The sequence below is a fragment of the Poromitra crassiceps genome (genome assembly GCF_964638095.1).
Source record: "Poromitra crassiceps genome assembly, chromosome: 4".
NCBI lineage: Eukaryota > Metazoa > Chordata > Actinopteri > Beryciformes > Melamphaidae > Poromitra > Poromitra crassiceps.
Genome location: NC_139626.1, coordinates 27,871,336 through 27,897,778, shown reverse-complemented (window position 1 = coordinate 27,897,778; position 26,443 = coordinate 27,871,336). Strand labels below are relative to the sequence as shown.

Here is a 26,443-nt window from a genome sequence, read left to right as displayed (position 1 = left end):
ATGTATGTGTATATATATATACACGTATACATACATATATACACACACATATATACATATATACATATATACACACACACACACACACACACACACACACACACACACACACACACACACACAGTACAAAGGCAGACGGGAGCTTTTCAAAAGCCTGGAAAGTCTTCAGTCTTCATTTCAAAGCAACAGCATTTCCTAATCATAGCTTTTCAAAAGCCTGGAAAGTCTTCAGTCTTCATTTCAAAGCAACAGCATTTCCTAATCATTTAAAATGCAGCTTGTAAACAAAGTCAGAGACAGAGAAACCAGTTACAATTTCTGACATAACAAATGTATTTTAAGGCTTTTTATATACCTTATACAATGTATAAATCTTGACATGCTATTGTTGAACTAAGATATAACAGCAATTTTCTTCCAACTTTTTTGTCTTTTAAATGTAGTTAAAAAAAGAAAGAAGCAAAACCATATCCTATCACTGACTTATGTCAATAGAATATGGTCTAAATTATGGTGCAGGACTTCTTCTAAAAACAAAGTAACAAACAAACAAACCTACTGATAATCCTGATACAGGATTTTTATGTATAAAAAACAACTGATAGTACAGTTCAAAATTAAATTCACAGTATTCCTCTTGATGCTAGAACACAAGTTTTTCCTTTAAAAAGTAAACACAAAAAGCAGAATAACTTTTAAAGTGTAAAAAGAAAGAGAAGGATGTGACAGAGGAGAGAGAAGGGATGGCAAGAAAAACCTCCACATATGTGAAAATACAGAGACTGAATCGTATGAAACAAAGAGCTGGGAAATGTCCTCAAGTCTGTCCAGGGTGATGTGGAGGTGTCAGTCACACACTGCTCCACCCACAAACGCATCTGTCCAGGGTGATGTGGAGGTGTCAGTCACACACTGCTCCGCCCACGAACGCCTCTGTCCAGGGTGATGTGGAGGTGTCAGTCACACACTGCTCCGCCCACAAACCCCTCTGTCCAGGGTGATGTGGAGGTGTCAGTCACACACTGCCGCACTCCTCCGCACACAAACGCCTTCCTCCATTTTGCTTGTTTGCCCAATCCGCAAAGGGATTGATAAAAAAACGACAACAAAAAAAACATTTTGCGTAGGACACCATTACAGGTCTGTACGGTGACATCTTAAACTTGCAGCTGCAGTGATGTCTTGCAGTGCCTCTCTTAGGCAACCATTTGTTTTCCCTTTGTCGTTCCATTCTTCGTATTCGATTGAACCAGGTGGAAGTTGACAAGTTTTCAAAGTCCTGAGTCTTCTACTGAGCAGCAGTTGAGATGTTTAAGCTCCAGGCTTTCTTCTTCTTTCTTTTTTTTTTGGTTTTTATAAATTTTTGTTTATACAAGTATATATTAATATTTTTTTTGTTTTGATCATAAATGTTCATTTGAGTGACAGTATTTTTCATTTATTTTTAACCGTAGTTGGGAGAGTTAGGGCAAAGAAATCAATGCCTTAAAAAAGAATCTTTAGAACATTTAAAACACTCAATGTGGTAAAAATACAATATTCCCAACGAAGAAGCACCGCATATATATTTTTTATGTCATTCTTCTGCTGTTGTTAAGAAGGTGTTGATTTGTACAGTATCTCCAGGTCTGAAACGACAGCAGAGTGGCTTGTTAGGTTATATAATCTGTTAAAACAACTTTCAGCTATGATTACAGCACTGACAGTCACATCAGCTATGATTACAGCACTGACAGTCACAGCAGCTATGATTACAGCACTGACAGTCACAGCAGCTATGGTTACAGCACTGACAGTCACAGCAGCTATGATTACAGCACTGACAGTCACAGCAGCTATGATTACAGCACTGACAGTCACAGCAGCTATGGTTACAGCACTGACAGTTGAGCATTTCAGTGATAAAACATAAGAATGAAGCTCACTCACATTGCTGTTGAAGGGGTGAAGTCAGTGTTTGGTGGCGTTGCACAGGCCGTAGGAGGAGAATGCGTTGGTGCGGCTGGAGCCATTTCCTACAAAGCAGATGAAGACTTTTTACACTGACAGAGGTGACAGCAGCATCACAGAGCAGTGTAAATATTGACACACTGGGTACGTTCCGATCGGCAGGTAGTTCCCAGAGAAGTGGACTGCACACACAGGGTATTCAGCCAGTGAAGTGGACCACACACACACAGGGTATTCAGCCAGTGAAGTGGACTGCACACACAGGGTATTCAGCCAGTGAAGTGGACTGCACACACAGGGTATTCAGCCAGGGAAGTGGACCGCACAGTGTATTCAGCCAAACTGCAGGGCGCAAACACGTTCAGTTCAAAGGGAACTGTGAACTGTGTAGGGAACAACTGAATAGACAAGCAACAATTTCCCATTAGTTATTGCACCTTACTGAAAATAATAGGCTAAAAACAAATATAGGAGCTTATAAAAAGGAGTGTACGTAGGTCTGTAAATATTGTTGTTGTAACTGACATCGTTATTGATGTGATTATTTAAGTGGCTAATTATCTAAAAACAACAACATTCAAATAATCTATAAAGCAAATACTTGCTTTGTTGACCTTATAGCTACTAGCAGCAAGCTAAAGCAATGTTGGTTTGGTTAGGCTAGCGAAATAATAATATTTAAGTAATGTACACGGCTATCCTAGCCTAGCATAGCCGTGTATGTTCCTTCAATTTTACAACAAAGGTTAGCAATGCTGTTAGCTGCTGTAGTTAGTAGCCGCTGTTTTTCTGTTTTGTTACGGGGATCACGCACGGAGGAATGTCTGCGTTGGGGACGTTGCAGGGTGTTCCGAATGGAGGAATTTAGTTGAGGGATAGTTCCCTTAACAGACATTCCTTGAACAGGGAGCAGGGGACACTGTGGGTGATCCGGTGATGGATGATGTGACTGGATATTATTCACTCTGGTGGTGGAGGTTGTCTTCAACCCAATTAAACTACTAATGGATTGTTTACCATTAACAAAAAACACCAACAATGTTTTGCTGTTGCTAATGTTAAATTAGTTCTAGGTAAGGCTGTTACCAATGTTATTTTCATTATCATTATTTGAATGTAAAAAATAACATCAAATGCCAATCACAAGTTACCAGACCCAAACGTAATGTCTTTAAATTGCTTAGTCTGATCAGCAGCCAAAAAACAACAAAGTATTAATAATTACATGAGGATATGATAGAGAAAAGGAGAAAACCTCAGCATGTGACACTGTAACCAACAAATGTTTGATATGTTTACTTGATATAAATGACTAAAGCGAGTAGCCGATTAACTTTGTGTAGGTCATTGACTAATCGTTTCAGCACTAATCGGATTTTAAATCAACATTCACGCAGGTTTGACTTGAGTAGAATGAGGATGATTTTGCCTACAATTTGAGGTTGCAGTTGCCACCACCATTCCCCTTCCTTCCTCTCAAAGCTGTGATACCTGTGTGTCCGTTGAGATGGCAGTGTGTTGCGCCGTTCGTGGCTGCCGTGGATGATGTGTGGGGCGGAGCGTGTTGATGGTCGCCGCTGTCGTCGCCGCTGGACGTGTGCCGGCGTTTCTTTGGAGAGGAGCGGCCGTCGTGTTTAGCGTCCTTGTTAGCATCTGTGTTAGCGTCCGTGTTAGCGTCACTGTAGCGCCGCTTGCGGCTCTCGCGCTCCTGGCTGTGGGCGGCCGGCGGGCTGAAGCTTTGACCGGCCTCGCTGTCACTGCTGTGCCTCCGCCGCTTCTTCTTCTTCTTCTTGTGTTTGGAGGCTCTATCTGAGGAATCCACATCAGAGCTTCTAGAGGAAGACAGAACGACACGGTCGACTCAGCCTCAGGACGAGAATCAACAACCCACTGTGGTATGTAGGGCAGGGTATCGGCACTCGATACCTTTAAAGCCCATGGCACACCAATCAATCGTTCCAATCAACCAATCAAACGATGGCTCTTTGGAGGTGTTTGGTCAGATTCGACATGTTCAATCCTTGTTTGTCTGTGTTTAGCCCATGGCACACCATGGCACACCAGTTAAACATTATCCAACGACTGCCAATGCTGTTGGCAGTCATTGGATGTTTGATTGGTGCGCCACGGGCATAAGGCAGGGGTGCCCAACATTTTTACACTTCAGATCTACTTTTGCATTTTTCAACAGCACGAGATCTACCTAGGGAGCCATTGGCTGAAAGGTTTGCCGGGGAGCTGTTGGCTTTGCGTTGGCGCGTGCGTATCCTGCATCCATTTGGAGAGTCAGTCGTGCACTTCCAAACCGATGCAGGAAAAGTACGTCAGGGCTGCAGCCATCATGCACACACCAATGCCTAGTTAAAATCAAGTATCTCCACCAAGGACATCAGGTGGTTTCCGTGACAGGCAGTAGGCCTATGTGACAACAAAATAAACATGCACGGATTGACTGTTGAATGTGAGACACTGACACTACAAAGTTGCACAAATGATCCAAAAATGATTTGGGGATCTACTGGTGAGCACCCTGAGATCTACCAGTAGATCCAGATCTGCTGGTTGGGCACCACTGTTTCAAAGTATCAACCGAAATAACCCAGTAGTAGTAGTAGTAGTAGTAGTAGTATTGAAACTTCTCCAGTCAAACGATACCTGGATTCGATCTTTTTTTGGACAGATCTAGCACAAGAAATACTATTTGTATTGTTTTGCTCACAGCCAAGCGTTCGTCGATTTAATGCGACGTGTGATTGGCTCACTACGGCAGTGGCTACAATGCATGCAGTCAGTTGTGGCGAAGTCGAGCGTGGTGTCTGTGACAGAGTTGGCAGCAGTTCAGCGTGCCGAGATGCCACCAAAACGTATCGAATGAACTACTCTATTGGTACCGGTATCACTTCCAAGGGTACTGGTATTGGTATCTGAATTGTTTAAACGATACCCGGCCCTACTAGTATGTATTAGACTTGGTCATCTAAATCACACCCCGTCCAGGACAACTTGGAACACACACAAAAACAAGCTCTGACCTGTAAAAAAATTTATTGAATGGTTGTCGAGGTCGGAATTGCAGGTCTTGCAAATTCCGCAAAAAAAAAGGAATTGCAAATTCTGGTATCATTTCAGAGCTCCGGGCTGTCCGAGTTGACGGCATCAAAGTGAAATATGTATTTATATTGTTTATATTTTGCTCTGATTATAACAATATGTTGAATTCAACAGCTGTTTTACCAATGATGAAATTAGCTAGCTGTGTATGTTTGTGTAACTCAAGAGTTAAAAACAGCGTGAACGCAACTATGTTGGAGGTCCGAAAATCCGAGTTGAAACTTCTGAGCTTCGAGTTGTCTTGAATGCGGTATCAGTCAAGGAAAATGACATGTCAAATCATGCACTTCAGTTTACAATACAGAGAATAGTGCAGAGAGGGTGCTGAGTGTCGTCTTCTTGTTAATAGTTGTGCAAAAGGGCTCAGGACGAAAATGATAGTGAAGCCATGAAAAAGGCACAATGTAGCATAGAGGTGCAAACAGCATTACTCACCCGCTCTCTCCGTGTCTGTCTTTATCCTTCAACTTCTTCTTTTTCTTGCTCTTTTTGTGTTTTTTAGCCCGACGGGCCTCTGAGCTGTCCTCCCTCTCCCTGCTCAGAGGAGCAGCCGTCCTCCGGTCCTCATCCTCCTTCCTTGGAGCAGATTCAAAGGCAGAGGGAGGAGCGCGAGTGGGAGAGCGCCTGGCCTTAGTCGAGGTCTCCGGTACCGGGACAGGCGAGGAAGTGTCCTCCTTTGAAGGGTGATGGTCCCTGTCCCTGCCGTCGCTCTTGTCCTTTTTCTCCCAGGACTCTCGACCCTCCTGCCGCCACCTCCGGCGGCCGGGAGGCTCCTCGCGTTGGTGATAGCCGTGCCCCCTCCGCTCGCGCTCCCGCTCCTCTCTGGATCGGTGGTGGTAGTGGTTAGAGCACCTGTCGCGGTCGCGCTCCCTGGGGTGATAGGGGTCCCGCTGTGGCGGCGCAGTGGGCCAACGGCGCTCAGACTCCCAGTCCCTGTAGTGGCGCTCGTGAGCGGGGGAACGGTCCCGGTATGAACGATGGTGGTGGTGATCCCGGTAGTCCCGCCTGGAGTGGTAGCGATCGGAGTCTCGCTCACGACTCCTGTCCCGGTAGCATTTCTCCCTGTCCCGATCTTTGCTCCTGTCAGAGGAGTGCACTCTCTCTCTCTCCCTGTCGCGGGAAGATCGTCTTTCGTTGCCTCGGGAACTCGGCTTGGTCAGGTGAGTCTCCCGAACCTCAGTCTGTCCCTCAGGCCCTGTAACTGGACCACCCTCAGTCTGTCCCTCAGGCCCTGTGACTGGACCACCCTCAGTCTGTCCCTCAGGCCCTGTGACTGGACCATTGGCCTGACATTTGACGAGTTCCCCAGGCTCATCGGCACCTGCGCTCGCCCTTTGAGGAGCTACAGTGATCCCTGCAGTGCTGGCAGGATGCTCTGGCAGGATGGATAAGGCCGCAGAAGAGGAAGCAGGTTCTCCAGACAAGAGCGTGCAGCTCTTGGTGGCAGAAGAGGAAGCAGATCTTCCAGGCGAGAGAGGGCAGCTCTTGGTGGCTGAAGATGGAGAGCTAGCAGCAGAGGGCGCTGTGTGCTGAGGCAGGGGGTCAGGACCAGGTTTAGCCCTTGTGTCATGAGTGGAGAGATGCTGGCTATCACTGGCAGCAAGATGGAGGTTCTGAGAGGAACTGGCCTGGGTGGGAGTGGAATTATATGCCTCTTTGCTGGAGGAGAAAACATTCAAGCACATAAAAAGGTGTTTTACGACATCTTTTGGACACAATGTCAGAATGGGAGACATGCACAGCCATGCAAACACCAATGCAATTATGTTTTTAACTAAATCAATAAAGTTGTAATTTTATTAAAGGAGAATTTCGGTTTTTTACACCACGGTCCTCATTTCCAGTTTAGAATATGATGTTTTACTCACCGAAATAGTTTCGCTTCATTTGGAGGCCCACGGAAGATTTTGAGCTCCGAGTAGTCTCCTCAAACAGGCTATAACGAGAGCCTGCGGCGAGTGCGGGGCATGCTGCACACACTCTGTAAATGACACTTTTTCGGTCACATCGCGGTTCATTATGGTTGTAAATATAATTATTTAGCTAATAGCTAGAAGCTAAGCTAACAACAACAAAAGTGTCGGCTCCGATCTGCCCCGGATGCGGTTACAGTGCTCATCTTCTTCTTCTGTGGTTTCTCTGAAGAAGTGTGGTAAGAAGAGAAACCACAGAAGAATATGAACACTGTAACCCCATCCGGGGCAGATCAACGTTGACTGTTGTGTTGGTGTTAGCTTAGCTTCTAGCTATTAGCTAAATAATTATATTTACAACCATAATGAACCGCGATGTGACCGAAAAAGTGTCATTTACAGAGTGTGTGCAGCATGCCCCGCACTCGCCGCAGGCTCTCGTTATAGCCTGTTTGAGGAGACTACTCGGAGCTCAAAATCTTCCGTGGGCATCCAAATGAAGCGAAACTATTTCGGTGAGTAAAACATCATATTCTAAACTGGAAATGAGGACCGTGGTGTAAAAAAACGAAATTCTCCTTTAACCTCAGACATGAAGGGATGTGCCTTTCGGCTCACTGCCCTAAGAGGAATTTTTTGGACTGCACCTAATGTCTAGCTGATACAGCAATATCTTTTTTAACAACTCAATGTCAGAATGCTAATGTCACCTTGGTTGGCTGTGGTCACATGCTAGTCCGTTAGCAGCAGGAGTCGCCACACTAGACAAACCGCCATGATTGTTGCCAGAAATCTGAAGAGCACAAAACAAGACATTTATTAGTGTGCGTATGAAAACAGACGTTTTCTAAACCTATCAACAAAGAGTAAAATGTGAGCAACAATTTACCTTAGTTGGAGTGTCGAGTCCGTTGACTTTGTGGTGTCCGTTGTGGTGCCCGTTTTGACTGGGTTTGGAGATGCCATTAGTTGGTCCATTTAGCCCGTTACCGTTATGATGCACTCCTGCCTCCCCATGGGTGGGTCGTGGAGCCGGTCCATACATCTCTCCTGCTCCGGTCTTCCCATTAACCTGACTCTTGGCCAAGCAGCCGTTATCCAGCGTGCCACAGTTCTCCTGGTCCGATTCCTCAGACGACTCGTGGCCGTACGGCACCAGGAATGACGCTCCGTTCCCCCCGCTGTGGTGATCGCCGTTAGCGTAAGACGTGCCGTTAACGTGATGAAGCTGTCGCGGGACGAAGTGAAGGTCTGAGCGCACATCTGAGGTAGACTGTGAGGAGGAGGAGGAGGAGGCGGCGCTGGAGGAAGAGGACGAGGAGGAAGGGCGGTTCTGTTTGCCCTGACCAATGAAGAAGGAAAGCTTCTGCCGTTTGTCTTGATCTGGGATCACCGTGGGCCGGCTGATGGTGTGGGGAATGGAGGCAGAAGGGGCGAGTCCATGGCTAGGCTTTCCCACACCACTGCTGCTGGTGCTCGGCTTGGAGGTGGAGGGATAATCCCGTAGCGATCCATTCCCATTGACGTGGAGGGCGCTCTGAACATGGAACAACAAAGCAAACGGGAGAAAGAATATTTCATGAGGGTCTTGGTCAGACACGCATTCTGAATATGTGTGGCAGCCTGCGAGAACCTTTCACACGTCGCTGTTAGGGGAAAGTCTCTAATTTATGGAAATATCAAAAACTGAAAATGGATTTTTGCAGGCCACCACATATATGTTTATGTTTATGTTTATGTTTAAGCAGCGAAAGAGTGTGCAGTACCTTGGTCATGTGTGGGGGCAGTTGGGGACCGATGAAGCCTGCAGTGGTGTGTCGGGGCGTGGTGTTGATGCGAGGTATGACCACCGGGGGCGTGGTGTTGATGCGAGGTATGACCACCGGCCGCGGCGACGACTGACCAGGGTTGCCAGGGTTATGGCTCATGTGGCTGTATTCCCCTCCATTCTTCACGTCACCAGACCTTTTGACGCCAGAGGTAGGGACATTAGCAAGGAAGATTTCAAGATCAAAAGTTAAGAAGGTTTAAAATAAAGATGGGCTACATATATTTCAGAATACACCAGTGTGACCAGGGTGGAGAAGATCTTACTGGAAAACTAACTGTATTTTCTCTCATCTCTGCCAGTTTTTCAGCTATTTTTTTTTACTTTGTACTTTAGGGATTCTAAAGTAGCTCTTGTTTTTCTCTCCATTTGACCGGTTTGGAACAGCCATAAACGGTGCAAACCATAAGCATTTTGCTAGTGCTTTCCTATCGCTATCCTATGTAGCCTGCTCTGCTGCTGGTTGCTCTCCAGCATGATCTGCACATGTCTCACCCACTATACAGCCAATGGTCTCGCCCCTTGACGTGACGTCACCTGAAAACAAGCTATAGCTTTGCACCTGCGTGATGTGCACATCATTTCAAAACCCTTCCATTTTTGAATTTAATTGACCAGTAGTGACAGAACAGTGATAGAGTAGCTTGAGTTGAATTGGGGTCTACTCACTTGATGTAGAAAAGGATGTAGGCCTGCTGGTTGAGAACGGACCGGATGTCAGTGACAGACACAGAAGAGTCGTTCATCTGGTACCACTGCCCGTTACTGGCCTGCACACAACAGCGATTGGCGGAATGGCGGGTTAGCAGATTTTCTAAACGGATTTCAGGCTTCCCACTGTCATACATCGTCCACTTGTATAAATGAGTCACTTCTCCCAGGCGTTGGTCTATCATTTGACCGGGGTTCAATATGATTGACGAGGAAGAAGGCTGGAGGAGTGACCGTCAACTAGGCCTCTATGAATGAATGCTATCATTCACAACAAAAATCGCATGTAAAATGACAGTACGTCATAAAAGTGTATATGCCTATTACAGCAGAACAATGTTTCCACACTTCCAAATTTCTTCAAGCAAGCAAACTAAGGTCTTTATAGTTTTCCAGACCTACGTAGGAACCCTGACTTTCCAGTTGTGCACGTGTGTATCGTTTATTGTGTATTGTTGTGCATGTGTGTATTGCAGCAGCAGGTGTGTAGCTGTGCTCATACCTTAATGTAGCAGAAGTAGTGTCCGGCGTGACAGCTGAATCCAGAGTGGACCAGCACAGCGTAAAGCCCGTACACCTGGGGCTCTCCCTGGGACTGAGACATGAACGGCCGCAGGTCCAGGTACTCTGGGTATCTCACATCCTGAGGACCAAAGAGACGTTGTGAACCGATATCAAGCCAATGTTCAGCCTTTATATTCAAAAAATCAAAACCTCATTTTGAGAGCATCTTACTTCCTACCAGAGCAATTTAGAGAGAGTGGCGTCAGCGGAGAACCAAAATGCGTGACTCATTAGCCAATGAGCAGCCAGGAAGGGGTCTCGCGCTACTTTTGAATGCTAAAATGAAGCTGATAATGTACAATTTGATAAAATAAAAATAAACTTTCAAAGTACAACACAAACTGTCCATTTTGCTGCAACTCAACAGTGCTGCTTAATCCAGAACCTGTCATGACTCTTCTCTATATACGGCTCTGCTTCCTACTAACTTCCATCTTCCTTACTTTTGTATGTTTTTCCTGTTGAAATGGGATATTTTGACAGAACATTATGTAGGGAGGGATCATTCAAAAGTATCAACCAATGCGGGATCAGTTAGTGAGAGAAACAGTTTGGAGGGGCGGGTTAAAGAAAGTTAACCTAAAGCCGTTTTCACACATGCGTACAGGAACATTGCCTGTAAATCAATATCGGCCATTTCCCGGAATTTCCCTTCACACCTGAGGGCTCACATGTGTGCACTGCAGAGCGGGTGGGGAGTGACGTGTGCACTTGGATGGGGAATCTCCGATGGTGAAATAAGTTCGCTTGTCACACAATAAATCACACTCGTTTGACTTAAGAGGGCATGTATGTTGTATCCTTCACATTTGCTAACCAGTCTTTGAACTGAAATATTTGAAGAAGTTGGGATCCGTGTCTGAGAGAAATAGCCTGGCTGGTTCGATGTTTATCCGTTCACCTGCGTCGCATTGAAGCACTTTTTACAGACTGGCTTCGTTTGATGTGTCTGGGCTTGCCTTCGCTGTCAGCAACGTAAGTAAGCAAAATACTTCCACATTTCGCTTCGTGCATTTGCTTTCTCAACGAGCGTTGGGCGGCTTCAGACTAGAAGCCGCTGCCATTTTCGCTGTGTCCTGTGTGTCGGGCTGCTGCTGCTGACTGAAGGACTGGCCAGAGAGAGCAGAGAGGGGAGGGGGGAAATCTGCACGCCCACACATGAAGCAGACATACCGCTCTTCTGACAACCTCCAAAGTGGTGAAAAGTCCGCGATGACGGGGTCGCGCTTATACCGGAAAACAATTTTCACACATGAAAGGTATAGACCACTTTCTGGTCATTTCCCGGTATAAAGCGCATGTGTGAAAACGGCTTAAGACAACAACCAACTCCAGGGACTCCAGAGTGGTCCCCAGCACCGAGCCAGCTCTCTTTATCGGTTTGTTCAGTTTCTTAGAGTCACCGGCTCTGATGCTGCTGCCCCAAATGGTGGCTGCAGAGAGGATTGCACTTGCCACAACAGACTGGTAAAAGACATTGCTGCATACATTGAAGGATCTAAGCTTCCTCAGAAAGTCGAGTCTGCTCTGCCCCTTCTTGTATATAGCCTCAGTGTTGCATTTCCAGTCCAGTTTTTTGTCCAGGTGGACGCCCAGGTATTTATAGCTGTCCACCCGCTCCACCTCCTCACCCCCGACGGAAACAGGGGTTCGGCTCAGTCCTGGTCCTCCCAAAGTCCACAACCATCTCCCTCGGTTTGGACACATTTAGGAGGGGGTGGTTGTTTCCACCTCCATTTACTGTTACTGTTTATAGTCCTAGCTTGTTTTGTTACCTTAGTGATTACATGTTACTGTATATTAGTCCTAGCTTGTTTTGTTACTTTAGTGATTACACGTTACTGTATATTAGTCCTAGCTTGTTTTGTTACCTTAGTGATTACATGTTACTGTATATTAGTCCTAGCTTGTTTTGTTACCTTAGTGATTACATATTACTGTATATTAGTCCTAGCTTGTTTTGTTACCTTAGTGATTTTGCCTCCGCTGAAGTTTGCGAAGCGCTTCAGTGAGATGGTGAGCACGTTGGAGCTGCGGTGGATGGTGAATCTCTTTGAGGCTGTGACCATTTTTTTGCACCTGAGGGGAAACACATGTTCATATCGTTTTAGCTGCAAAACAACCAACAACAGGTGAGCAGTGAGCACTATGGAGGAACTACTTACTTGGTGCACTTGTAGGCGTTTTCTCCATCCAGTTGTTCTGGCTTGACAAACTGCTCCAGAGACTTGGTGACACTGGGAGCCGTCTGCATGGAAAGACAAAACAAATCGGCAAATGTGGCTGTATTCTAAAAACACTCGCAGAAGATGCATTCATTGGGTCGTCACGGGTTTATAGTAAAAAAGAACACTGAAATATTAGATCTGCTAAAAGACTAGAGAATGTTGCATTATTACCTTAATTTCCAGAGTAATGTCCAAGAAGGGGTCAAATGTATCAGAGACTGCTTTGCAGTTTAAACATTTCACTGTAGAGGAAAGGACAATCAACGGCAAAACGTTAGCGTAGCAAAGCAGTCAGCCATACAGAGAGGAGATCAAGCCCATACATCAAATAAGAAAAACAAATGTAAACTAAGTCACCTCTGGACCTTAGGTACCCGCCAAACACTTGATGGATGAAACTCGTTGCCTGCGTTTGCCTGTCCAGTCTGTGACAAAGACACATTTAATGAGGACAAAGAAGCAGCAACGGCACCGATCAAAATTCTATGACTGCCTCAAAAAAATCAATACATGTTTGCCTCCTAAAAATACAGCAAATGAAAAGCAAACTAAGATGAAAGTGTGCTTCACGTTGTATGAGCAAGTTACACAATATGACACAGACTTGAGAGAGGAGACAGCAGGGATTAGAGCAAGTCATTAGTTGAGACTAGAGGTCGAAAAAGATGAAAACATGCACATCCATGGACCGAGACTTCGGGTAGGTGCTGAGACGGAAACAGTGTAACAGTGAAATAAATGCAAAAAACGCTCGCACACTAGCAGGACTCCTTTTTTGAATGCTTTATTGCACCAAGTGATAACGTTTCGAGCCAAAGCAGCTCTTCGTCAGACAGTTTGAACAAAGGTGAGACGCCATCTTAAATACAGTAATCACCTGATGAAACAGAGGTCACATGATTGAACAACGCAGCTGTGTATAATAACAATCAGTCAAAGGAGTGAAGATCCTAGACTCCATATGTCATACAAGGAGAAAATCAACAGTATAGTCAAGTATATCTGTCATCACATGAGTGAAGAAAAAATCAATACAGCAGTACGTTTCTTGTGGTGTAATTAGGCGACTCAACCTATGTAAAGGTGCAAGAACAACAGTGTTAAGCAACAAGCCATATATACATAATAATACATAACAATTAATCGTTAACCAGCAATGCATATATATATAGACACAAACTACAACACTTTTTTTATATATACCACACTATACAGAGGGGCACACTGGAATAGACATCTGATAATGCACATTAATCACACATCTGTTTTATAAGAAGGGGCGAATGTCCATCTCCTCATTTAAACTTTGAGGAGACTGGAAAGGCATACGACATCAAAGGATTGATCTCATGTAAAACCAACAATGTAATTTACCTTTTGAAATGTCCGTGCGGACTGGCGTATGTAGGAAAAACGTCTAGACCCCTAAAGACTAGAATCTCAGAACATCGCAGCAATATTAGGACTGCTGATCAGAAAAGCCCAGTTGCTAAACATTTCAATCTCATGCAGCACAGTGTCGCCTCTCTGAGCTACATTGGCATTGAACACGTCCAGCTACCCCGCCGGGGAGGCGATATTGATAATCTCCTGTTGAGACGCGAACTTTTCTGGATGTACACACTAAATACTGTATCTCCTCAAGGTTTAAATGAGGAGATGGACATTCGCCCCTTCTTATAAAACAGATGTGTGATTAATGTGCATTATCAGATGTCTATTCCAGTGTGCCCCTCTGTATAGTGTGGTATATATAAAAAAAGTGTTGTAGTTTGTGTCTATATATATATGCATTGCTGGTTAACGATTAATTGTTATGTATTATTATGTATATATGGCTTGTTGCTTAACACTGTTGTTCTTGCACCTTTACATAGGTTGAGTCGCCTAATTACACCACAAGAAACGTACTGCTGTATTGATTTTTTCTTCACTCATGTGATGACAGATATACTTGACTATACTGTTGATTTTCTCCTTGTATGACATATGGAGTCTAGGATCTTCACTCCTTTGACTGATTGTTATTATACACAGCTGCGTTGTTCAATCATGTGACCTCTGTTTCATCAGGTGATTACTGTATTTAAGATGGCGTCTCACCTTTGTTCAAACTGTCTGACGAAGAGCTGCTTTGGCTCGAAACGTTATCACTTGGTGCAATAAAGCATTCAAAAAAGGAGTCCTGCTAGTGTGCGAGCGTTTTTTGCATTTATTTCATTGAGACTAGAGGTCACCTGTTGGTACAGAAGAGGATTTTCTGAGCTGATCCTTGAGGTACATGAGGTTCCTGAAGTCACTTTTTCAAGAGTCCCTTTACTACCAATATGGTCAGAACAGTATATGTATTAAACATGCCTCACTGTAGCATTAGTTAAGAATTAATGTGGGGTAGCTACGTGTATGTGGACACATAAGCTAATTCTTGGCAGTCTCTACACTGATTTCTGATATTTCAGTGAAATGACAAATGCAACAACATGTACCGGTAGCTTTTGTGCTATATACAGTCTATGCTTTGTGCAGAGTTGAAGCACCATCTACTGGAAGGCTTGGGCAAAAATTGTGTGGATCAGCAGAGTAAAGGAAAGATCATTTCCTCCCAGTGTCGTGAGTTTGAATTCCACTCATGACCTACATCACAGGCCATCCTCTCTTAAGCTTGATCATCTAATAAAGCCCAAAGATGCTCAACCCTTAGAAGCAAACATTTCTAAAGACAAAAACAACACAACTTTGCATTAATTTCTTTTTTTTGTTTTACTTTGTTCCAGGTAGGCAGGACTTTTGCATAGCATCCACTGTGTACCGCAGGAACTCATGGGCGTCCTCCTGGCTTCCATAGCGGAAGTGCTTTGCAATCCCTATGTAGGAGAAACAACAAAACACAGTAAGATATGTAAGTGACAGATGCTGCACTTGGCTGAAGTCTCTACAATCATTACTTTACATGAGTAATTGTAAATGAGTCATCATTGCACGGTGGGCTTGATCAATGACAATTATCCACGAGAAACTTTCTCCCAAAATTTCCCTCCAAAAATAAAAAGGTAAACAGCCGTACAGTGCCTCCTATTGTGTGTTTGAGGGAAAACATTTTGCCTTGCACAACGTGAATCCTCCAATTCAGAATAAAACCACTCACTTTTGAGCTCATTGAGGACGCCGATGGGTTTGATGACATTCCCAGAGTTGGCAAAAACCTGAATGATGTGGTTTTGCATGGTGCACATCATACAGAAGCCCGGCTCGTGACCTGCAACAGAGACAGACAGGCACAACATTCACCAGTCAGGCCTGAGAGAGACAGACAGGCACAACATTCACCAGTCAGGCCTGAGAGAGACAGACAGACACAACATTCACCAGTCAGGCCTGAGACAGACAGACAGGCACAACATTCACCAGTCAGGCCTGAGACAGACAGACAGGCACAACATTCACCAGTCAGACCTGAGAGAGACAGACACAACATTCACCAGTCAGGCCTGAGACAGACAGACAGACACAACATTCACCAGTCAGGCCTGAGACAGACAGGCACAACATTCACCAGTCAGGCCTGAGACAGACAGACAGACACAACATTCACCAGTCAGGCCTGAGACAGACAGACAGACACAACATTCACCAGTCAGGCCTGAGAGAGACAGACAGGCACAACATTCACCAGTCAGGCCTGAGACAGACAGACACAACATTCACCAGTCAGACCTGAGACAGACAGACACAACATTCACCAGTCAGGCCTGAGACAGACAGACAGGCACAACATTCACCAGTCAGACCTGAGAGAGACAGACAGGCACAACATTCACCAGTCAGACCTGAGAGAGACAGACACAACATTCACCAGTCAGGCCTGAGACAGACAGACACAACATTCACCAGTCAGGCCTGAGACAGACAGACAGGCACAACATTCACCAGTCAGACCTGAGAGAGACAGACAGGCACAACATTCACCAGTCAGGCCTGAGACAGACAGGCACAACATTCACCAGTCAGGCCTGAGACAGACAGACACAACATTCACCAGTCAGGCCTGAGACAGACAGACACAACATTCACCAGTCAGGCCTGAGACAGACAGACAGGCACAACATTCACCAGTCAGACCTGAGAGAGACAGACAGGCACAACATTCACCAGTCAGACCTGAGAGAGACAGACAGACACAACATTCACCAGTCAGGCCTGAGACAGACAGACACAACATTCACCAGTCAGGCCTGAGACAGACAGACAGACACAACATTCACCAGTCAGACCTGAGACAGACAGACAGACACAACATTCACCAGTCAGGCCTGAGACAGACAGACAGACACAACATTCACCAGTCAGGCCTGAGACAGACAGACAGGCACAACATTCACCAGTCAGGCCTGAGAGAGACAGACACAACATTCACCAGTCAGACCTGAGAGAGACAGACAGACACAACATTCACCAGTCAGGCCTGAGACAGACAGACAGGCACAACATTCACCAGTCAGGCCTGAGACAGACAGACACAACATTCACCAGTCAGGCCTGAGAGACAGACAGGCACAACATTCACCAGTCAGGCCTGAGACAGACAGACAGGCACAACATTCACCAGTCAGGCCTGAGACAGACAGACAGGCACAACATTCACCAGTCAGGCCTGAGACAGACAGACACAACATTCACCAGTCAGGCCTGAGACAGACAGACAGGCACAACATTCACCAGTCAGGCCTGAGACAGACAGACACAACATTCACCAGTCAGACCTGAGAGACAGACAGGCACAACATTCACCAGTCAGGCCTGAGAGAGACAGACAGGCACAACATTCACCAGTAAGACCTGAGAGAGACAGACAGGCACAACATTCACCAGTCAGACCTGAGAGAGACAGACAGACACAACATTCACCAGTCAGACCTGAGAGAGACAGACAGACACAACATTCACCAGTCAGACCTGAGAGAGACAGACAGACACAACATTCACCAGTCAGGCCTGAGAGAGACAGACAGGCACAACATTCACCAGTCAGGCCTGAGAGAGACAGACAGGCACAACATTCACCAGTCAGGCCTGAGAGAGACAGGCACAACATTCACCAGTCAAAAACTTCTCACACATGTACATTATGTGTCCAAGGCCATGATGGGTAAACTGCCCTTATATTTATGTCATCTCTTGACGCAGACCTCCAGCAGTAATACAACATCCTTCCACCAGGTGGTTTTCATATCGGGTTCCAAGAGTTTGCACTGCGCCTTTTCCTATTTTGCTCCCTGGGTCTGGAATCTGCAGAGCTCACTTCATCTGACTAACCTAGTCTCTCTGGCCTAGTCTCTGTGGGGGAATTTAAAGCCATGTTAAAATTCTTTGTAACCGAGAAATGCAACTGCCTAAACTGAGCTGGATTTGAGTCTCTTTCTTGTGTATTTGATGTTTGCATTATCTGTTGTGTTTTATTTACATTTTAATTTGATACTGTAACTGGCATGCTGTCTTGGCCAGGTCTCCCTCGGAAAAGAGACTTCAATCTCAAGGGACATCCTGCTTAAATAAAGCAAAAAACAAAAAAACAAAAAACGACTATAAATATACAAGACCCACCAGGCATCCACATGAAACTCACAAAATGACAGCAGATTTAAAAGTTAAAATCCTTTGGTTGGAATTGGAAAGAATAACTTACATGTTTTGGAATGCTCCCTTGTCAGCATATAGTTGCTAAGTGGAGGGGTGTAGGAGAGACACTGCAGCGCCGAGTTGAGGAAGCAGGTGTTCCCCATGTTCTGCAGGCCTGCACCGATACGGTGGACCTGGCTCCACTTCAGGCTGAGCCGTTCTGGAGGGAAGAGGACCTTCTGGGGCAGAGCGATGCCGTCACCACTGGTCATTACTGGATGCACAGACAAAACAGAACCCATATCATCATATTTACATTTCATTTATTTTCCATGTTCAATATATCTACAAGAGCCTGTTGTGTGCTGAATCTGAAGCCGAGTGGTTTTCATGTAGGAAGAGAACGTTTCATATTTGCCGCCATGTTGTTTCTACGCTTCAAACCGTGGAGGACAGCTCACAATGGGGAACGCGTTGTTCACACACCCCTCTGTGTGTCGCTCCCTGTGCTGCTGAACGCTTCTGTCCGTCCACACACACACACACACACACGCACGCAGTTTGTGCCTCATTTCACTGTCATTATTTAATGTTACTTCTCTTCAGTGCAATATGTTTTGATAACAACATGCTGGCCTACACAAGACGTTCGCTCAGTCAAGTAACGTTAACGTTAGTTAGAGCAAAGCTAGCTGGTGCTAATTAGCGTTAGCCATGTTATCGATAACGTTAACCTATGAGTGTGTATATCTGACGTTAATCCTCCTGCCGGTGGAAATGGTTTATGTCTGATACGATGTTCCTGCAGATGTGCTATCATGTTTTGAGGTAACGCCTCCTCTGGCAGTCACTTGTCGCTTGATGTCTAATCCCCCCTGGCCCTCCGTGCTTTTACGGTATCCAAAATATTGCCACACCGCAGACTTTGTCTGTCAGCTGATACCGTGGGGAAGGTATGATGGCAAATCTTAGTGGTTTTGATAGCGCAACTTTTTCAAACCGCAGTATACCTCCAAACCGGAAACCGCTGCATCCCTACTCTTCTTTAGTATCTGCTGCACATAGTCAGCCTGCTACTCCTTCAATCAAACCAGCTTGGTTACATAAGAGGGTGAGTCTGAAATTGGAAGCAGTAATACAACACCTACAAAACTGGTTTTGACACTGAAAAAGGGCTGGGCGATAACAGAATCTTGATATGGGGCTCGCAAAAGAGCTCGATAACGATGATCAACTTCGGACGTGTAAACTCGATATGGATAGATCTAACAGCCTCACACAGCAGAAATAAACGCCAGTCTGCAGTTGTTGGCTCGCACGTCAAAGTACACTACCCACTTCCTCCAGCAAAGCAATGAATGCACAGTTTGACAGCTACCGCTGAAGAAGGTGGATGTCCTCTGGAAAAGAGGGGGAGAAATGCAAGGATGCAAACTGAAGAGTGAAAAAGGTGACAGATCAGAGCAGACCAAAACCACTCCAAAATAATTTACTTACAGTAAGTGCCTCATTTTGGGATCAAAACGGTGACTGTCACCTGAAGGTGACTAGTTTGCATCCCTGCAAATGAGTACAGAGGGGCATGAAAGCAACGGTTAAACTAGTGAACTCGCGTTATCCTCAGGGGAGGAAATTGTATCTTGAAGAGCTCATTGTTGTCGGTTTCATCAGATAGTAACCAAAGTGACAGTGAAAGCTAGCCAACGTTAGCCAGCACCGACTAAATACCTGTGTGTGCGCATGAGAGACACGGTATGCCACCGGAACATGTAAACGAGGTGTAGCGATTGATTGATATTTTTATTTAAGTGTTATGCACCTGGGTGGCCAGCCCATATGGGCTTACACGACACTATATCATATTTACAATCGCCAAGATGTAAATGTAGCAATGTCGTGAAACCAGAGAGCAGAGCAAACGGCTTTTCAACACACTGAACAACGCTGACATCTTGACAGCAACGAGCGTCACGCTAACTGGGACCAAAAAGACAAGACTAACTGTCAATGTCAACGAACGTTTGAAAGTTGGTCATCATCCATTTCAATTGTTGAGAATTCTGCAACTGTGTTTTGTTGTGAAACTCCACAAATGTTTTGTGGACTAAAGAACTTCACTCGCCCTTCCATCGGCATGGGGGTGAGTAGATAATGACTGAATTCTCATTTTTGGGTGAACTGTTCCTTTAACATTAACATAACATTATGTGCAACTTGGTGGATCCTTTATACAAAGAACATTAGACCACCACATTTTTATAACACACATTAACTCATTCAGGGCCAATGACGTCTTTGACGTGTTATCAGGAATAGCCCAGAGGGCCAATGACGTGTTTGACGTGTTTTTGTTTTTATTACTGCAGCACGTAGTTCAAACACTTCCTCAGCCTGTGACATAGTATCAGGTCCCTAGCATCTAAGACAACACGTGAACAAACACATACCGCAGCTGTTGTTTTGAAATTGAGCAGGAGGAAAAGCAGAAAACGGATAAACGCTTCCTTCTGCAGACAGGAGAAACGCCATTGAAACGCCCCTCGGCGCAGCGCTGCAGGAGCTGGTCGCTTTCCTGTGTGCCAGCCGGGAGAAAACGGGAGAAAGTAATCCAGAGATGCGTTTGATCATCGGAGGAATGAGGAAATGATCGATCAGAGGGCGGTGAGGACGTGTTGAATAGCCGAGGGGAAAACGGGAACGATCAAATAGCAGGGAGCATAGGACAGGGAGACATGGACGAGGACGGGTGGACCAGAACAAAACAAAATAAACACACGAAGCGGCAGTCACAGCAGCCCGCTGTCCGTTCTCAAGAGCTATTCAGTTGGTTCATGAAATCGCTGGGCTGCGTGCCCGCCAGTGTTGCTCCTGGCCAATCCCGGCGCCACAGGGCGTGGTTATTGCTTATCCTATGTGGGGTTAGAAATGACGCAACGAAGGGGGATCGTGTGTGTGTGTGTGTGTGTGTCTGTCTGTCTGTCTGTCGGTGTGTCTGTCTGTCTGTCTGTGTGTCTGTCTGTGTGTCTGTCTGCACACTCACTCACACTGCTGTATTGTTGAATGTAAAAAAAAAGCACTTCATGTGTATATATATATATATATATATATATATTTTTTTTTTTTTTTTCATTTGTGTCATAACGAATAGTATTTACATGTCTGATGTCAATACAGTTCAAAATAAAAGAATTGAGAGCGAGTTCTGCATGAGAATGTGTATTTTACAGAAATTGCCTTTTCTCCTGTTTGTCATCTCAGAGAGACCTTTTGGGTGAAAACAGGGTGTATATAAATGGATATAAGTAGAGTACAGAACATGCTAAAAGCTCACTTTTTTTTTCGTGGTGAACCCAGAGACGTACATCTTCATTTTGAGGTATTGCAAATCACTCTGGTGCTAATAGATAATTTACTGTGGGTCTTGAAAGATGACCAACAATTATGAAAATCTTTGGCCTGTGCTGAATATTGGCAGTCCTAAACTGGCCATGAATGAGTTAATAAAAAGCTAGCTTGAGGCTAATGGTGCTGCATGATTTGAACAAGAAATGCTAGCAATAACAACGATACATTTTTTGTATGGAAACCAACTGGTAGCTCTGACTCAGTTAATTGAAGTACCACTACAAACACTTATGCCCTAATATGCTTGCTTGGTTAAAGGGACACTCCACAGTAAAACATGCAGATTTATTTTGCACATGATCTCACACAGATCCGAAAACTGTAAACCGTTTGGCAGGCATTCATTTAGTTTGCAGGTATTGAAGAGTTGATTTTATGTGATGTGATGTCATATGTCATGTAATTTGTGATGACATCACTGGTCCACATCAATGAACGCAAAACTGTTTACAGTTTTCGGATATGTGTAAGATCATGTGCAAAATAAATCTGCATTGTTTTTCGGGGGAGTTCTCCTTTACGATAAGCAAGAGAGTAAAATACCACTCTAGTGCAAACCATCAGTCCAGCAATAGGACAAACGGAAGGTAAGGAGCATCAGCTGGCCAAGCCCAGCTCCAGAGGAAACATCAGCCTACTTCCTACACAGTCGCCTTCTAAGTTTCAAAACAAAAGCACACAGATGGGAATGGAATGCACAGCTGTTAGACCACACCGCTCCTACCTTGCTCCTTGGGTCGGTCCACGGAGCCGGGCGCGCTGTTGTAGACGGTGGCGCCAGGCATCGGGCCCAGGCAGCCTCCTGGAGCCTTCAGCCTGGGCGAGTCACTGGGCATGGCAGGGCCCATTCCCCAGCTGCTGGAGCAGCTGCCATCCATCCCGTCTCCACTGGTGAAGGGGGAGCGCTTGCAACCGACTGACTCGTGGTCAGACTTCTCTGAAGATCTGTCAACTATGGTCATTGTTCATTGCTGTAGGTGGGACAAGAATACATGATACAATTATTTAACAAGCTATAAATACAAGGGTTTTGTTACTGACACAGTATGTAATTACATCCGTGTGTGTGTGTGTGTGTGTGTGTGGCATTAATCTTATGGAAATTGAAGCCTACTACATGCTGCTTTCAGTAACATTTGGGGGTATCATCATCTTATGAGAAACTTGCTGGCTGATAAAATGTTGAGGGATGGATGAAATGTGCACTGCACTGGCCACTAGGGCAGGTGATAAAAAGTAAGTAAAGTTTATTTCTAGAGCACATTTAAACACAGCTTGAGCGGACCAAAGTGCTGTACAAGAACATTAAAATAAAACCTAAGAGTAAAACACAAGGAGAAACATACCAATGACAACAATAAACAAGGATGAAGTACATAATTGTAGACATGACAACAGATTAAAAAATAGAATAAAAAGTTGTTTCCGACCCAAAACATGTATCACTTTTGACAAAAAAGTGACACATTAAAAAAAGGCAACATTGGATCAGATTTCTTTCAGAAAAAGAAAGAAAAAACACATAATTTATGACTATCATTATTACTATACTCTCACTGTGTTATATAAGGAAACAGTATTGTATGTACCTCAGATATTTCACTTTACTAAACTAGTCGATTCCTAGGCCTCGCCCGCAGCAGCTGCATGGCCTCGCCGCACGCGGGTGTGTTGCTCACAAAATGTTATTGCCCTTAAGTTTACATGCGCACGGGTGTGTGTGTGGGCCCTTTTGACAACACAATTACATCTTTAGTTTTATGACATCATCAGTGATGTCACAATGCCTCCTTGTGTGTGCCACCTTATGGCATCACTGATGCCATCATCAGTGGGACAAAAATTGACAGAGGAACAGAGCCAACGCCCCTTTTATAAACTATAAGGCATACGCAGCTCGGCTATCGCGTGGCCTCGCCTGCCCTATTGGCGCACACGCAATGTCTCCCTCAGTCTCTCTCTTCCTCGCCTCTCTTCCCCTCTCCCTCAGTCGCTCTCGTGTGTGTGTGTGTCACTGATGACATCAGTGATGTCACAATGCCTATGTATGACATTACTGATGACATCATCACTGAACTATAGCCTTGTGTGTGAGTGAATTTATGACATCACTGATGATGTAATCAGTGGGACAGACAGACACACAGCCCCAGCTCCCATTTATATACTGATGATGATGGTGTACTTGAGAATGATTGTTGGCACATATTTTGTGACACTTTACTGTAAATAGGCTACGTAACTTCTATTATATTGTTTATGGTACATTCCTATGCCTCTTATAATGTTTGACATTTATATTTTTCCATACCTGAGTGCGAGCAACTGTACCATGACTAAATTTCCCCTCAGGGATCAATCAAGTTATTCTGATTGGAAAATCAACAAGTACTGTCTCATGGACCTAATTTAAAAAATGCAAAAACTGCCAAGAATTGACTGTTGACTCAATAAATCACTAGCTTAGCACTCTGGGTTTTCATTCCTACAATGGAAGCGCCCACGGGGCGGTGCATGGGGGAACGGGCACTGCACTAGTTAAAGCTAATTTTAGCTGTGTTCATTAACGGTTAACTTTTGAAACCCGCTCACATAAAAACTACAACTGCATTAAAGTGGGTAACGTTACATTTGCCAATCATACTCCATTTAGGGCTAACGTTACGTGTTAAGCTTACCCCGCTAGCCGGGCGCTTTAATGCTCAGTATGAGCGAGAAGCGCCCGGCTAGCGGGGAAGTGTGAGCCAGCGCTCAGTTGTATAACGGCACTTGCAAGATTTCCTCAAAAAACAAGCGGCTGGAAACCCTGACAACGTGTTAGCTTGGACACATACGTTGAACTTAAGCCAACATGACATGTATTTAGCTGCGCTAACAGGCTAAGGGGTTGTAGTAAGGCAACCTTGTGAGAACATGTCTTGGACTGAAGCACGTTTACGACAACTGTTCCCTCCCACCTGCTCTGGAACACTGGCTCACATTGGCTAGGGCTTAAGCTAACAAACTGATGGCTAGGCCTTGAACACGCACCGCAGCTAAAGCTTGATAAAAGCAATACATGTAGCAAACTCTGGTCCTTGTTCAGGGCGGAGTCTGTTGATCTTACTTTTCTCGTAGAAGACAGGAGCAAAATAGCGGAGGTGCGAAGCTCGCGTAGCCACAAACACCATGGTAACGGCGAACAAAGCTACCCAAACATGGGAGACAGACGGCTGACGGTGGTGCACATCGTGCAACAATATATTGGTGCTACTACAAGTCTGCCACGATGCAAGCTAGCTGCCATCACAACTTGTGAAATAACAACCAGGACGCTAAGGATCATCTTCCCATTCCCACTTTAAAGCAAATAGCGAAGTTTGGCGACATGTACGTGCCTGAGTGACGGGCCAACTAGCTAAGCTAAAGCTAGCGTTAGCTCCGGCTAGGCTGTGAAAGGAGGGGCTCTGGCTGCGCTGCTCTCTCCGACATGACACTCACTGACTGAGAACCGGTGTACGGCAACTACAACAAAACGAAACGGGCTAAACCTACCCAAACATCACGTTTGCACAATTAAAGTGCCATTGGTTCATAAAAGCATGTGTACACTCACCTGTGATCTATTATAAATACGTTAATACACGTTGTAAATCCATTCCTTATCCAGCGGGTGTCCGGCGGTGAACAATGACGTAGCTAATTGCCCCACGGGTACATCCGGGTACCTGGGATGAAAGGAGGCTCCTGATTGGTTCATTTCGCCGATGTTGTGTGGAACGTGTTCGGGAAATGCAAAGCCGTCGCATGTACACACCTCTGACCTTTGTGCACATCAGTGATTCGCAACCTTTTTCATATCAAGGACCCTCATGTAGTCATCAGAGCCACAAACCCCCATTTAATGAGAATTTCTCTCTGACCCAAATTTGAGAATGCTTTATTGAGGTATGCAAACTGTCACCTTTAGGTGGCAGTTACCTTATTGATAAAAAAAAAGAAAAAAAAAAGATTTTGAGTGGGTTTTGTCTCTGCCCTGCCCTGCCATCTGTCACCTTTTTGATTCTCTGTGAGTTTCAGAGTTTGCATCCCTAATTGTTAGGTAATGATTTGTCCAAAATTCCATGACTGTCTTATTGCAGGTAGAGACAGAAACGATGGTCAGAACTGTCATTCTTCTACAGTATATTTGTGTTCACTTCTTGTAAATTAAATGAATGAATGAATGAAATAATGCTGAAGTTTAACAATCACTCCCTAGTAGTCTCCAGACTGGACTGTACACGTTGATGTTGAGAACCACTGGTGGACATGCTGCACCACTGTTATGTACCCAAAGACACAGACTGATTTTTCAACATGGATAACAGGCCCATAGTGTCGACAACATCGATCGTCAAAATAGTCTAGGGAATCTGTGAGAAAAAATTACCCAACCTTAAACAAATTGCAACAGAAATTATTTGTGTTGTATTCAGCTCTTGAAACCTTCCAATTTAACATACTGAAAATCCCAGAAAATCCCAGTAGTGGAACATTCTCAAATTTGGCATTGTCTCCACAAAGGAGGTGATGTTTTTGGTGCTGTTTGTCTGACCGTTTGTCTGTTAGCAGGAGGATTACGGCAAAACTACTGGGCCGATTTTCATGAAACTTGGTGGAAGGGTGTAGCATGGGCCAAGGAAGAACGCATTACATTTTGGAGCGGATGTGATCCGGGTCGGCTCAATGGAGGGGGTGGGGCTAGGGAAAAGAGTCTGTTGCTAGGGATAGGAAGGTCGTAGAGAGTCTGGATTCGAGAGGTGGGTAGGGGGCATGGACAGGTGTATCGGGTGGAGTGTATGTGGGAGGTGGGAGGGGGTGTGGTCAGGAAAGGGGTGGGGCTAGGGAAAAGCTCTACCAAACATACTGTAACATAACAAAACAAAACATAAAAAATGTAAGTGTGGCTAATATGTTCTAATAGTTAGTGGAAAAGGGTGAGTTTTCATGCACATCTTGTTCCCTCAGACAGCCGTCGCAAACCATAACTTCATAGCCATGTCATACATACTTACATGAGAAAATAAAAATCTGTTCTACTTAGAGACTCAACAACCATTTCTGTGGATTCCTTGCCCCCAAAAATGTGGAAATAG

At 45.0% G+C, this 26,443-nt stretch overlaps 1 protein-coding gene across 1 annotated transcript; it reads right to left on the bottom strand.

The window, feature by feature from the left end:
- Window positions 1-323: 323 nt before the first annotated feature.
- Window positions 324-24,978, bottom strand: usp42 (ubiquitin specific peptidase 42). The gene is made up of 18 exons (XM_083635859.1): window positions 24,922-24,978; window positions 22,051-22,297; window positions 17,989-18,195; window positions 15,451-15,561; window positions 15,070-15,169; window positions 12,663-12,730; window positions 12,477-12,547; window positions 12,243-12,325; window positions 12,045-12,156; window positions 10,016-10,156; window positions 9,472-9,572; window positions 8,741-8,939; window positions 7,864-8,511; window positions 7,685-7,767; window positions 5,497-6,720; window positions 3,442-3,782; window positions 1,930-2,015; window positions 324-1,628 (listed from the first exon to the last, which is right to left on the bottom strand). The coding sequence occupies exons 2-17, from the start codon at window positions 22,286-22,288 to the stop codon at window positions 1,951-1,953; spliced, it is 3,792 nt and encodes a 1,263-aa protein (XP_083491985.1). The 5' UTR covers window positions 22,289-22,297; window positions 24,922-24,978; the 3' UTR covers window positions 324-1,628; window positions 1,930-1,950.
- Window positions 24,979-26,443: the final 1,465 nt, after the last annotated feature.